Source organism: Vicugna pacos, chromosome 17, assembly GCF_048564905.1.
Source record: "Vicugna pacos chromosome 17, VicPac4, whole genome shotgun sequence".
NCBI classification, from domain to species: Eukaryota; Metazoa; Chordata; class Mammalia; order Artiodactyla; family Camelidae; genus Vicugna; species Vicugna pacos.
The window spans coordinates 55036372-55051218 of record NC_133003.1 but is presented as its reverse complement, the minus strand read 5'-3'; the positions used below and the strand labels follow the sequence as shown (position 1 = coordinate 55051218).

Here is a 14847-nt window from a genome sequence, read left to right as displayed (position 1 = left end):
CTCGGGCTGCAGGTCAGAGAATGGGGCATGGGGCTGAGCAGGAGGACCTTCAGCTGACCTTGAGGAGGCGGCCCCAGGGTCGCTTCCAGAGCGGAGAAGAGAGGCATGAACCGCGGGGTGACAGGCAGGGGCAGGGTGTGGGCAGCAGGGCCAAGGAGGATGACAGTGCCCTGGGGTGGGGACTGGGGTTCTCCCCGAGAGCACAGAGACATGGGGCGGGGGTGGGAAGGGAGTAGTGGCCGGGAGCCAGTGGACGGACTGACCGCCAGCAGGAGATGGGAGTGTGAGCAGAGGGCCCAGCAAGACTGGCAGGTGCTGGGGGTGGTCCTGGAGCTCAGAGGGCCCCGACCCCAGCTGAAAGTCAGGGACGCTGCACTGCTGGGACATGCAGTTCTGGCTGTGGCCAGGGCCCTGTTGGTGGTGCTTCTAGGGGATGCCGGGTCCTTGGGGTCTCTCAGATGAGAGTGGGAGGACCTCAGCTCGAGCCCCGGCCAGGCCTGATGGCCCTTCCTGTCCCCAGATCCTGACGGCCCTGGAGAAGGACGAGCAGGCTCGGCGGCAGCGGCTCCGGAGCAAGTTGGAGCAGGTGGTGGACACCATGGCCCTGAGCAGCTGAGCCGCCAGCCGCAACAGCCCAGCCAGCAGGAGTTGAGTGAGAGGGCCCTCGGGACAACCTCCATCTGGTGGCCAGAGCTGGGAGGTCCGCCGAGGCAGCCCCACCCTGGCCAGGCCGAGTGTCCTGCGCTGGGGGCCAGGTGTGCTGTCCTGGTCCCCCGGCCTCCTCGTCCCCTTCCTGCCTGGCAGGGGTCCCAGTTCTTAGTTGGTGTGGGCGAGATGGTGCCTGCAGTACCTTCCCTGCCCAGAGCCACTTGCCACAGGGCTGGGGAGCCCAGGTGTGAGCAGGGTCCTGCTCGGGATGCTAGGGTGACTGCGGAGGACTTGTGGGTTGGGCTGGAGCCCTCCAGCAGGGGGAGGCCAGTCCGTCTCCCTGAGGCCAGACTGCCGAGGCCAGGAGGGCCAAGGGCTGGGCAGGGGTCAGCTGGGCCAGGTTTCCTGGGCAGAGTCTGAGGGCTGGGGCCTGGCTGGCAGCCGGGGGCGCTGAATACCCAGGGCCCAGCCAAGGTGAGCTGACGTGGGTCTGGGCCATTGCCACCCCCCGTCATGTCCGGCACCCCCACACTCGCCGCCACACCACCGCCACCATCCTCCGATTCACCGCGTGCTCTCCGCGGCCAAGGCTGGAGCTCCACGTTGATCTCGCCCCGAGAGAGGCCCCGGCCCCCTCCTATGGAGGGGCTGCAGGCTGGCTCTGCGCAGGGCCCAAGTGACTTCCAGAAGGACTCGGGTCCCCTTTCTGTCCTCAGGGCTGTGCCTCTGGGAGCCAATGGGCCTGGGGCTCCGGGTCAGGAGTGCACGTTCCCCCTTATTTATTCCCCCGTCCACCCTGGGCTGAGCTCCACTGGTGGAGGTCTCGGGAGCAGCCCCCCGCCCCATCCCAGCTCCTTCATCCACCTTCCAGTCTGCCTCTCAGCAGAGTGCTGGCCCCTCAGGGCGCTGGGACATAGAGGGGACAATACTCGTGTTGTCGGGGAACAAAGGAGTCCTGCTCTGCTCGGGCAGCGGTCCAGCGGGGGCCTCGGACCACACCCACTGGCCTGGCCGGGAGCAGGATGCAGTGACCAGGGGGCCTGGGGGTCGGCCCTGCCCACCCTGCCCTCAGCGAGCGAAAGAGAACACATTTTTAATTAAAAAACCTGTACATATATATACATATATATATATGTGGCTCTAGCCTCAGTCTCCAGCCCCAGTGGGGTCCTGTACAGTTACCTGGAGGAGGAGAAATTTTTCAGCTAGAACAAGGAAATGAAGGCAGAGGGAACGATGCCAAACGGTTGCGGAGAGCGTGGCCAGAGCTTCCCTGCGTGGGGCTCCCAGGGCCTCCGCGCCTCGCCCCGCGGGTCGTCCTGTTTCCACGGACGCGGGCCGTGGACTCCTGCATGACTGTGCTAGCGTTTAGTCTGACTTGGTCTTTTTAAAACTGCAAGTGTTGAATACTAGAGATTGTTAGGCCCTTTTTTCCATGTTTTTTAATTAATCAGTCACTTGTGAAGGCAGTGGCCCGTCCCCTTTTCAATTCACTTTTTCGACGGTACTGAAGATTCCCACGGACTTTAAGGGACAGCTAACTGTGGCCGGCCCTGCGCCCGCAGGCCGCCCGTCCTCCGTCCCCCAAAGCAGCGTGAGCCGGACCAAGCACCTTGATCAGCTTAGGAGCTGCTCCCTCGCGAGAAGGGTGGGGGTGGGGGTGAAATCCGCCACCTTCTGACTCAGGAAGCTCCTGCAACGGGGGAGGGGCAGGGGGACAGGTGTCCCTGGGCCCTGTGGGCACTGAGCAGGGCTCAGGCCTCCCACCCAGGTGGGTGTCCAGCTGGAGCTCAGGCCAGCATGGGCTTCCACCCTGAGTGCCCCTTCCTGCCCAGATGCCGCCCAGGTCCGAGCCCCACTTCCCGAGTTTTCCCCAACGCTGCTTCTGATCGAAGCCCCTGTTCTTCCAGTCCTGCTCTGGCTGGGGGCTCCTCAGCCCCTGTGCCGCCCTCTTCAGAGTCCAATCCCCTTCCTAGGGCTTCCCAGGCCCCCGCGGGGAGCTGGCCCCTGTGCCCACCATGAGGGGGCCCTTGTTGCCTGGTCGCAGGTGGGCTGGGTGGGAGTGACACAGAGGGAGGGGAGTGGCCAGCCCTGCCTGGCGTGTGGCCTCGTGGGGCTCGCACACATGTCAGGTGCAAGCACTTTAGCACTGTCTGTTTACACACGAGCTGATCGCGGACCTAGGCCTGCTGTCCACCCAGCGCACCACGGCTGTGTCTCCCTCCCTGGGTCTGGAGTTAGACTCTGAGGCCTCCTCATCCCTGGTTGCACGGTCCTCACCGTGCCCAGGCACCCACCGTCACCTCCAGCATCCTCCTTGCCAGGCACTCGGACCCCAAGCTCTGGCTCTGGCCTGGGGCACAGGGGATTGGAGCCTGCTCTGTGCAAGCAGGAGGTGCAACTGCCTGAGGTCCTCCCAAGTCCCAGGGCTGGGGGTCTGGGCCGCGGGCAGGGCGCTGAGTCAGGACACCCACTGCCTGGACACTGCTGCTACCGCCTGTCCTGCCACGGTCAGCCCTCCCCTCGCCTGCACGCGTCTCAGGAGTGCCCGGGATGGCTCAGCCTGGGTCCGGGAGCCTGGCCTCCCCATATACCTCGAGCTTGCCCGCGCTCCCTGACCCAGGGCCGCCGGCCCCCTACTCCCCAGCCCTGGGCCCAGGAAGAGGGGCCTGTAGCTGGCCAAGTGGCGCCCGCCCTCCCCGGTCAGCCCTGCCGAGTGAGCCGCTGCCCGTCCCAGAGCTGAGGGCTCACGCCGTTGGTGCTACACATGCTAGAATAGATATATTTAGAGAGAGAGATATTTTTAAGATGAAGCCCACAATTAGCTGTCCTTTAACGCCACAGAGCCCCCACCCAAAAGAAGAGCGATCACTCGCGACCTGAGCTGCCCCCTCGGCCCCCGCCTCGCCCAGGGGCAGCAGGGCTGACAGACGCTCGGCCCGCAGGTTGTGTAAATACACGGCTGTTTCCTATTTTACTGTCTCAGATTTAGTACTTGTAAATACACACACACTAAGGAGAGAGTAAACATTTTTGCTAAAGCTCGCGGCTCCGGGTTTTCGTTGCTGGAAGGGGTCTGGGGGGCACACGGCCAGCACGGCTGCACACACATCCCACTCTCCACCCTCGGCTTTGGCCGGGCCTCGGTGCTACCGGCGCTCGGTGTGGCCAGGGCAGCAGGCCCAGCGGTGTGGCGCCCGGAGGCTGTGGGGGCACCTGGGCACCCTCAGCCTGGTCCCCGCCCGGCGGCTCCCGCTGCCCCTGGGCCCCGCAGTGTGTCCTCGCGCCTGGGCTCAGCATTGCTCCCCTGGGGCCTGCTGAAGTGCAGGCTCCAACCCGGAGGGCCCGGGGCAGCCCACCCGGGGCAGCAGGGCTAGAGCTGCACAGCCCTGGGCTTTCTGGCCAGAAGCACCCCGTTGGGAACCTCAAAGCCGAGGAACTCAGTCTGGGAAATGTGGCCCTTCTGGCACAGACCAGTTCGGCCCCGTGAGGGTTCGGACGTGGGTTTCCTGACCGAGGTCTTGATGTAGACTCTCCCAGCAGTGCCTCTGGGCAGGGCCCTGGCTCTGGGCTGATCCGACAGGGACCACCGTTTCTACCCAAAGGCGTTGGCGTCAGAGGTGGCCAACACGGAGGAGGCAGGCCTAGGAATGAATGAGGCAGGTGTGATGGACCTCGAGGGGCAGACCTGCACACCGGCCTGTGCCTGATCTCCAGGCCACCCAGGAAGTAACAGTGACAAGGCCGACGGCCCACTTGTCGTCCAGCCGCTGTCGGCACGGCCAGTGACCTGCTGCAGCCCTGACAGCGACCCACACGCAGGTGGCGAGGGGAGCTGAGGGCCACGCGAGTGGTGAGCCGCCTTGTGGGACTGAAAGCAAGAGGGGGTCCCTCGAGAAGCCGGGCCACGCTCCTGCCTGTCTTTCCGCAGAATCTGTTCTGAGGGCGCTGAAGGGGTCCATAAATCATCAGTGCCTCCTGCTCCAAAACAGGCCCATCCTGACAGCCGGGGCCGCGGGCGGCGAGCTCAGCGCCAGGCTCAATTACCGAAAAGGAATCAGTGTAATCAGCATGAAATTGCATCAGAAACAGATTCAGCAAATGTGGTCCCGTTTGGGGTGTGACGTGGCCTGTCCCCACAGCTCTGTGCCCTCCAGCTTTGTAGCACAATCAGCCGTGCCTCAGTTACCCTTGTCAGGCCACCGAGAGCCCAGCCCTGCCAGCCTGGAAGCAGGTGGCCATCTCAGCACAGTGCAGCCAGGGCTCGCCGTGATCAAGCGTGATTGTGCGGGGAGCGTGGTGCGGGAGGGTGTCAGTGCCGGGCTCACCAGCCGCTCCGGGCGGGGCAGAAGGGTGGGGGTGCCTGTGTGCCCAGCCCTGCTAGGCCCTGGTGATGGAGTGGCGGATGGAGCACGGACCCCGTGAGCCGGGATGACATAACAGGCCAGGCTGGAGATCACCCGGGGGACTGCAGGGGGCATGGGGTGGCAGCCAGCTGGACGGATGGCAAGGGCCGTCTGGGGATGTGCGGTGGCGGGGGGGCCTGAGAGGGCAGTGTCTCCGGGCAGGGTGGCTGGCGTGCTGGAGGAGCAGCACACGAGGCCACGGAGGGGTCTCCAGTCCCAGGGGGAGCCGGGGCTCCTCTGAGCTCCTTGGGCAGCAAGACAGCAGACTCTGATTCGCACGTGGAGGCCATGGGGCTAGAGGGCCAGGGGCCACCTGGGAGGCTCTCTGGGGGCGGAGGCCCTGCTGTCCCCCGGGGACCCTGCAGCCCGTCAGGTGATACTGCTTCCTGGCACATGTGGCCTTTCTGGAAGCAGCTGGGGAGGCATCAGTGGAAGGTGCTTGGACAACACCTGGGCTAGACGTCTAGTTCTCAGGAGCAAGGGTTCTGGAGAGCAGAGCCACCACCGTCTGCAGTGGGCGCGTGGCATGAGCGTGTGCAGGACACAGACCTTGCAGGAACTGCTGCTTCTGCAGCATGGCCCAGGACACACTGACCATTACAGGCTGGCAGCATTCAGTCTGCACGCAGGAGGACCTGGGGACAGGTGAGATGCATCGCTTCCCCATGGACACAGGGCTGTCAGTGTGGAGCCAGCATTCAAGCCTAGACTATCCGCCAGCTCACTTGGGGTCTAAGTACTTTGAGAAATTGGCTTTTCTGTGTCCAGCTGAAGACCACCCCAATCATACCCAAGCATGTATTCCTTGCTAGGGGGCCCCTCTCCATTACAAATGGCAGAAACAACCTAAACTGGCTGGAACAATGAAAGGAATCTGGCTCCTGCAATAGAAAGTCCAAGGGTACATCCAGTTTCAGGCATGGCTGGATCCAGAGGCTCCATGAGGTCACAAGGAATCTGCCTTTCTCCTTCTCTGTTCTCTGTGTAGGTTTCATTAGAAGGCAGGCTCTTCCCAAATCAGGGCACCAATGGCTGCTAGAGGCTCTGGGCTAACCAGCTCGGCAACCAGGTGGTAAGAAAGCCCCTTTGCTCCACGTGTGTCCAGGTGGGGATTTCACTGGCCAACTTTAGGGCACATGTCTATTTGAACCATCCAGAGGATGAAGTGCTCTGACCAGACCCAAGTCACATAGCCAGTGGGAGCGCTCGGTCCATCTGCACCTCAGGGTTTTCCGAGTTACGCGGGGCACGGAGCAGGGAGTCTTGTGCAGTTTATAGGTTCTGCCTGTGTCTGCTGAGGATTCCTGGGGGTGGATGGATAGCTGAGGTGCCTGGGCACCTCCACAACCACCCAGTCTCTTCCTGGTGGCCTCTAAGTAATCGCTGATTGCCCACTTGAAACTCCCTCAAAATGCCCGAGTTCTGCGTGCCAGCCGGCTTGTGCTGCCCGTGGGATCTTGGTGTTGGGGGGGGGGTCCTGGACCGAGATGATCCACTAGACCGGTGAGCTGGCCAGGTAACAGGCGGGGCCAGGGTGGCCGTGAGAGGAGATGGACCCCGAGCACGGAGAGATGTCAGTGAATTCTGATCCCTGACCTGGGTGTTTTCACAACGGGGCTGGAGTGGGGACCTCCAGGGTGTGGGATGGGTATGGGGTGGTCTGCTCCAGCCTGAGTAATGTCACCTCTCCTTCACTGCCCCTTCGAACCCCACCTGCCAATCCCCACCAGCTCCCCATCCATCCACCTGGTCATTGGTCCACTGCTGCCCCCCGTCTCGGTCACACCCACCCACCACTCCACCGTCAACACCATCCATCCACTTCCGGGGGCAACTCCCCTGTCTCTCCAGCCCCCTAGTTCTATCCCCAGATCCATCCAGGTTCGGCAGAGGCAGGGTCACAAAGGATTTGAACTCATGAGCGTCAGGGAGGGTGTGGAGACACCGGACACTTGTGCACGGCTGGTGGGAAAGGGAAAGGGGCAGCTGCTGCGGAAAGCACCGCAGTGGTTCCTTCAAAGCTCAACACAAAACCACACGTGATCCAGCAGCCCTCCTTCTGGTATGTACGCAGCAGACCTGAAAGCCGGGGTGCAGAGAAGTCTGCACACCCACGTTCACTGCAGCCAAGAGGCGGGAACAACCCACGGGGACAAACAGAATGTGCTACACACACTGAGATGTGATTCGGCCCGAGACGGAGGGAAACTCGGGCACCTGCTGCACCACGGATGAGCCTCGAGGACGTGATGCTCAGTGAACGAGCCGTCACAGGACGGATCCTGCAGGCGCCCGCTCGGGGAGGCCCTGGGGGGTCAGGTTCACAGGGACGGGCAGTGGGTGGGGGGCCAGGGGCTGGGGGCGGGGAGGGGGTGTGGGGATAGTGGTTGGTGGGGACAGAGGTTCCATTTGGGAAGAAGAAAAGGTTCTGGGTGGATGGTGGTGATGGCTGAACAAGGATGTGAATGTGCTTGGTGCCCGTGAGCCACGCCTTCAGAATGGTTAGACTGTAAGTCTTGTGTTTCATGTATCCTGCCACATCTAAAGGAACAACGCACGTTAAAGGAGCCTGGTGCCCACCGTGTGGAGCGGAAAGTCCCGGAATGTGCTGCAGCGGGAGGGCCCGCCCTTCCCCTCGGGCCTGACGGTCTCATCCCTCGGCTGCAGGGACGATGGCCCCACAGCTCTGCCCGCTGGGTGCCTCCCCGGGGGCTGCGCGGTGCCAGGGCAGGACCTCTCATCTCCCCACCCCAGGCTCCCGGCTGCCGCTCCCACCTTCCCCAGGCCCAACCCCACTCCTGCCCCAGGGGCGTCCCTCCTCCACTGCCTGGAGCCCTGCTGTCTGCGGGTGGGTCCATCCCCCGGGGCTCTGACAACTCCAAGGCCTCACCCGGCTGCCCGCCCCCCCACCCAGCAGGTGCCCCTGGAGGAGCCCGGACGGTGCGCTGCTCCCCTCCACCCCTGGGCTGGGTGCTGAGCTCCACCAGAACCTCTGGCCCAGCTTCCCCTGCGGTGGCTTCGAAGCCCGGCTCTCTTTTTCTGTAAAGGATAAACATTTTTTTCTTACATAGCCCATGTCATTATCGGGCTGACAGAATGATCGTTTGTTTATTCAGATCCCAGCCATCTCCCAACTGCATTTTCACAGGTGGAGGACAAAGGGCCCTGGAGCCCGGCGCCCGGGCGCACCCCCTGCGCACTTTCCTTCGCCCTGCGCTGTCCCTGCCTCAGCAGCTCTTCCACTGCCTCAGAACTTCCTCCAACACACTCCCCCGTCTTAACTAGAGGAAAGGACTTGAAAGGGGAGCCTCAGGCAGTGTCCTAAGTGAACATCTGGTATCGCTTGCCTTAAAGAGAAAGCGACTGTAAAGTAGCGAGTGAAAGCAAACAGGGTTTGAGATTCTAGCCACGAGCAGCTTCCAGCTGCCGGCAGGAAGTTACCAAGTGTGCCCTGGAGTCAGGGGGCCCTCGGCCACCCTGGCCCGTGCTCCGAGGCCTGCAGTTCCGCTCCTGGTCCCCTTGCCACCGGCCCCCAGCCTGGGACCACCTCACCCGCTGCCTCTGCAGCCCCCAGCCCCTGCCAGGGAGGACTCCAGCATCAGCTCTGTCCCTCTGGAGTCCCAGCGCCTGCCCTGCAAAGTTAGGTGCAGAGTTCACTTAGGGCGCCTGCAGGCTGGCCTTGCCCTGCCGTGCCCCTCCCGCAAGGCCCGCGAGCTTTTCCTCCCTCCTTCCGCCAGCTTCCATCCGTGCACCTCGCCAGGAGGCCCTCAGTGGCCCTGGACACCATGCCCACCCACCCCGCGCACATGTGCATCTGTGTCTGGGCAGGGCCTGCCTCCCTGCGGCCTGGTCTCTCCGGAAACGCCTCACGCACAGCTGGGACACTCCCGAAAGGACGCAGGGGAGGGCCCAGAGCAGCTTTTAGTCCAAGAAAGGCCCAGAAAGGCCTCTTCCCTCTTGCCAGAATGAATGACTCAAAAATCGTTTCTAAGATACAACTTCCTCTGAGATGATCAGTCTGCAGAGGGGAAGGGGTCTTGCACGAAGTCCCGTGTGTCTGGGGCAAGTCTCTGTCCCACCCTCAGCCTCCATCTCCTCGTCTGTAAAACGGGGAACAAGCTGACAGGCCCCTCTGGGCTGTCGGGAGAACTGTGCACTGATGTGTGTGTAAGAGTCACAGGGGGCGTGTCTGGGACCCTCGCAGGCATTTTCATCCCCGAAAGTGGAGACCCCTTAGAGCCTAGGAGTTCCCTCGCCACTCCGTGCCCCTCCCTGGGTGCCGCCCTCGGGAGGACCTGACGTGAGGAGAGGGGGTCCTGAAGCCCCTAGGCCACCTCCCTGCCACCAGCAGAGTCTCGCTGAGAGAGGACTGAGTTACCCCACTGCAGGCAGGGGCTTAGGAGCCCAGCGCTTGGGAGCCCAGCAAGGCTCCCGCCACTCCTGGTGAGACTTGAGAAGAAGGTGAGGGAGGGCCCTTGTGTCATGAGGCTGGCCCAGGGCACAGCAGGGGTGAGGGGCTCCCGGGCAGCAGAAGGAGCCTGCAGTCAGGAAGAAGCGGCTGCTGGGCGGGGGAAGAGCAGCATCCAGACGCCATACAGAGGAGCCGCCCGGCCCCCAGAGCCGGTGCTCAGTGAGGACTGAAGCCGGGGGCTGGAGGTGATTGGGCCCAGGGCTGCTGCTCCAACTCCAGGAAGACCTAAGCCAAAGGTGCCCGTGGACTTGCGCAGCGTACAACCTGCACAGCTGTACGAGGTGGCCCTGAGTGGGCGAGGCACTTCCACTGGAGGCCCACCGCGGCACAGCCCTCCCACCGCTTCGTGGTGTCGGGAAGCCCCGCCAGCTTGGGAAGAAGGAAGGAGAGGGAGGAAGAGCCGTGCCAGGGAGCTGAACTGTGACCAGGACATCCCGTTTTCCCAGAAGAGACTTCAAATACCACTGGACTGAGATATTTGAAGGTTTAAATTTTAGTCCCGCTTCTCAGTAGGGCAGAAGCTTCGGAGCAAGGTTAGATAAGCCACAGGCTATCAAGAAGCTGCATTAGCAAAAGCACCCTCCCCAGCAGTCCCTGCCCTGCCAGCAGCCCCGGGCCCCGCACCTGGTGTCAGGGCACCTGCCCAGAGCCGCTGGGAGAGGTGGGGACGTCCTTCCGCTGGAGCCCCACTGGCTCTGAGGTCGCCAGACAGCCAGAGTCCTGCCGGGACATTGGAGGCTGGACACCAGGCCCCGGGCAGCCACAGGGGCTCCACACAGGGCAAGGGCCCAGCACGCCCATCACAGCTGGGGAGGCCCCAGAGGCCAACAGGCAGCCCCTCTTGACTTCCAAACGCCGCCAGCTGAAACGCTTGCCACCAGCGGGCTCTCAGAACCCCGCGGGGCGGCTGCAGCGGGCCGGGGAGCGGGGTGCCTGGTCTGTGCAGGGCTCGGGCCACGGGGCGGCCGCCTGAGTATCCGATGGTCTGCTGCCCCAGTGGGGGTCCCGGGTTCTGGAACCTAAAGAAACCCCGTGTCCTGTCACGGTGAGGTCAGCGAGTCTGAATCCTCTGCCTGTCCGTTTGGTCAGGTGTCACCTTCTCAGCAAGTCTCCAAGCAGCACTCACAGCCCCGCTCCCCCAGGGCGTCTGTCTGCATTGCTGTTTCCCATTTTCCTCCAAACCACGGACTTGTGTCTTCTGGTTTTCCTGCACATTCCCTGGAGGCGGGGGTTGTGCCTGTCCAGGCCCTGCTGGGGCTCCGGCACCCAGAGCAGCACAGGAACACTGGGCCTCCGTCAGGCCCGCAGGAGGAACGCAGGAGGAGCGCTGCCCCGACACCCCTCATCTCCCGCCGGCGCAGGGCTGCCACATTCAGCGGTTCTGGGGCCCGCGCAGCAGGCCTTGTTTTCCCACGCTTCAGGGATAGAGCTGCGTGCAGATCTCAGTTGTGTGGCTGCCCTGCATGGGGCAAGCCTGTCGGTGCCACTTCCCTGCGGCACCTGCTCACTGTGTCACATTCCAGGAGTTCTTGCAGGATTTCAGACTCTACACAGCAAAACAGTGACAGCCCACTGAAGGCTCGGATGCGGTGAGGATTTTTTATCAGTAAAGTATTCTTTGATTAAGGCGCGAGTGTGTATTTTACACATAATGCTATTGCGTTCTTGCACACCACAGTGTAAACTTTTATCCGTCCTGGGAAACCAAAACATCAGTGTGACCTGACTTGAGATTTCACTTTTTCGAGGTCACCTGGGACGGAACCTGCGGCGTCTCTGAGGTAACTCCTCCCACCCCCGACAGAACCTCTGGGCTTCGGAGACATGATGTGTCCTCCCACGCTGGGGGTCGCTCTCCCACACCCTGACTACAGGCCCACCCTGCTTGAGGCCCAGACTCCACCCACCGCACATGGAAGTCCCCATGGACACAGTTCGGGTGGCTCCAAGGCCGCCGGGGTAGATGGGCTGCAGGACTGTCCCTGTCCCTACCCTCCCTGCAGTCCTGTGCTGCCTCCCGCTAGGGTGCCAGCTGTGTCTCCTGTGCCGGCCGCGGGTGGGCCCTACAACCTGGTCTGACCCACAGGGAGTGGCTGACATCTTGGTGCAGTTCAAGGCCAGGCCTCCGGCCTTGCCGCCTGCACTATCTCCTGGGTGGCGGCACCAGCCTGGGCCAGCCCGCGGGCGGATGGCAGCCCACGTGGAGGAGGGGCCAGCTGGCCCGCCAAGACTATCCAAGACCAGCCTACCACAAGCTGACCCGAACAGTAATTAGTGCTCCTGACTTGAAGCCAGAGTTTGGAGAGGTTTGCTAAGCGTACGTGTGCCGGAAAAACACAGGACACCTAGTTAAATTTGAATTTCATGTGAACTACAGAGAATCATTGGTTGCTTATCTGAAATTCAGATTTTTAACTGGGTGTCCTATGTTTTCATTTGCTAAACTTGGCAACCCAGTTAAGCAACAGTGTTATGGGCTGAACTGTGTCCCCCCCCAAATTCACATGTTATAGCCCTAACCCCTGTGCCTCAGGATGGGGCTGAATTTGGAGACGGGGCCTTTAAAGACGTGATTAAGTTAAAGTAAGTTCGTCAGCATGGACCCTGATCCAACAGGACTGGTGTTCTTACAAGAAGGGGCGGGACCCAGACACGCACAGAGGGACGCCCATGTGGGCGCACAGGGAGACGAGGCGGCCATCGACACGCCCAGGAGACGGGCCGGGAGAAACCAACCCTGGGCGCCTTGATCTCAGACGCCAGCCTCCAGGCCTGAGAAATAAATGCCCGGGTTTAAGCCGCCTCGTGTGTGGTGCTGGTCGCGGCCGCCCCACGGACTCCTACAAGCGGTAACCAACTCAGCTGCCCGGGCTGCAGTCTCTATGGCGGGGGTCGGGTGCGCACCACGCCTTCCCACGTGGAGCCCCTGGGCCCCGCCCCACGGGGGGGCTGGACGGGGCCTGCCTGGCCCAGGCATCTGCACTGCTGGTTCTCAGTCTACCGGCAAACAGCTAAGTGGCCAAGTCTGAACTGGTGAAATGAGGCGGTGCTTTCTGCTCACATTTGGAAGATCATCCTCAAATGCATTTGTGTTTGTGCTAGCTCTGGGGCCCGGCCCTCCACTGGGGAGCAGGTGAGTGCTTCCCCAGACTCCTGGGGCCCAGAGCGGCCCCCACACTCCAGCTGGATCGCCGCAGACGTGGGAGACGGCCAGACGCCATAGTTTGAACCCCCTGGCTGCCCCTTTCAGGCCTGCGCCCCTGGCCATCCACACAGGGAGGCTCTGTCCTTGCAGATGAGAACCCCGACAGTCCCAAAGTCGTCGTGTCTGTCAGGGCCTGGGAGGCAAGTGACACGACGCTGGGCCAGCTGGACAGGGCGTCTCCCCGGGTCCCCTGGGGCACCCGTCCCTGCAGTGCCAGCCGGGGCAGGGAGGGGGACAGCGGCTACGCTGCCCCCACACTGCCCCACGGGCGGCCCGGCGCCGAGTGCTGCTCTCCCGGCGTCCCTCCCAGGGTGACCCACGTCCAGGACCTGCTTCTCCTGCCCCCCGGCCCCTGTCGACGTCATCGGACCCTCTGCCACCGTGGCGCCGTCCACCCCCCCCCGGCGCCGTCCGCGCTGCCTGGCAGCGTCCAGCAGCGGATGGCGCAGGCGCAGGCGCGGCCTCCCGCCCCTCCCCACGCAGCGGCCTGCGAGTCCGGCCAGCCGCCCGCCTCGAGCGCCTCGCGACTTCCGGAAGCGTCTGACCGGCTCGCAGAGGCTCCGGCCGCTGCCCGTCGCGGGGCCCACACGCCGCGGCCATCGCCACACTCCCGCCCCCTCAGGTGTCGCGTCCCGAGGTCATCCGCGCGCCGCCCGGACGGCAGGCAGGGCCGCAGAGCCAGCCCGAGGTGACGAGCGCCACCCCAGAGCCCTCGGGCGGCCCCACAGCCACCTCCCACCGAGAGGACCGGGGCGGCGGGGCCCCCTGCGCGCTCAGGCTGTCCTCTCGCCGGACCGGGCCGGGCCAGGACCCTCCCCGCGCAAGGCGGTGGCCGACGTTGCCCCCGGGCTCCGGCCCCTCTTTCTGGGGGCGGGGGCCGGACGCCCTCCCCGCGGGCCGCGGGTGTCACCTGCGCTCTGTTCAGGCGCCACGTCCTTGGCCTCCAGCAGCCGACTGGGGATCGGCAGCACCTGCGTTTGACAAAGGTTCCCAATCATCTGTTGCTACGAAAGAAATCGCCCCAAAATGAAGTGGCTGATCCAGTCTACACCGCCAACCTGGCACATCTTCTGAGGGTCCGGGGCAGCTTCGCCGGTGGCTCAACTCAGGCCTCCCTGAGGCTGCAGCCCAGACTTGGCCAAGGCTTGACCGGGGCTGGAGGGTCCACTTTCCCGGTGGCCACTCTCTGCCCGGCAGGTTGGCGCTGGCACGGCAGGAGGGGATGGCTTCTCGTCATGGTGCCTCTCCACCCTCAGGACTGCCCGAGGGTCCTTCCAGCGTGGTGGCTGGGGCCTCACAGCCAGGGGTCCCAGAGAGCCAGGAAGCCCTGGGCACTGGGGCTTCCAGGCCTAATGTGCTGTTACACAGGCTGGCCCCAGTCAGACTAGGAGGGCTGCGCAGGGGCCGTGACTGCCGTGGGGCGGGATCCGGGGCCAACGTGAGGCTGCCCACCCCCATTACAGGAGGAGAAGCACTGGCTTCTGCCCCAGCTCACAACCCATGCCTGGGGGCTGGGAGGGGGCACCTGCTCGCTGGGGCCTCTGTTTGCCTGCAGGACGGCCAGAAAGAACGGCTAGGGCCATTTTGCCCTTGTCTGACCTGGGGAGTGGGGCTGTGACATCACGATTCATAATACGGAGCGTTGCCTGGTCTTTGTGCCCACGCCTGGCACATAGCTCCTTGGAGTTTCCTGTCGACGAGGGAGGCAAGGATGCCTGTTCCGGGGCGACTCTTGGTAAGCACCTCAGTTCTGTAGGGTGGGGCTGACTTGAGGTGGTCGGAGGCCTGGGGCTTTTTCATTTTCCCTCCCCACCCGAGGGGAGGGAGACAGGCTGGAGATTTGAGTTCAGTCGCCAACGACCAATGATTTAATCGGTTGTGCCCGTGCCGTGAGGCCTCAATTAACCCGCAGGGAGAGGGTCAGAGAGCATCCCTGGGGGTAAACAATGCGCCTCGGGCCTGGAGGAGGCGTTGGGAGCCCCAGGCCCGTTCCCCTGCTGAGAAACAGAATTCAGCTGAGAAAACTGTAAAGCTCTTCTTGGCTTTATTTGTGATTTATGAAACGGGCAGCATCTGATCAGCAGAGAGCCAGGCGCTCCGAGGAGCTGGACAGTGTA

The 14847-nt window shown here is 63.3% G+C and overlaps 1 protein-coding gene across 2 annotated transcripts in view; it reads left to right on the top strand.

Annotated features, from left to right (window-relative positions):
• Positions 1 to 3689, top strand: part of PLXNA1 (plexin A1) — a 44737-nt gene extending 41048 nt beyond the window's left edge. For both annotated transcript variants that reach the window (XM_072942014.1, XM_072942013.1), the window contains exon 32: positions 521 to 3689. In XM_072942014.1, the coding sequence (XP_072798115.1) occupies positions 521 to 616 (96 nt within the window). In that variant the 3' untranslated portion in view covers positions 617 to 3689. The remainder of the gene's footprint in view (positions 1 to 520) is intronic.
• Positions 3690 to 14847: the final 11158 nt, after the last annotated feature.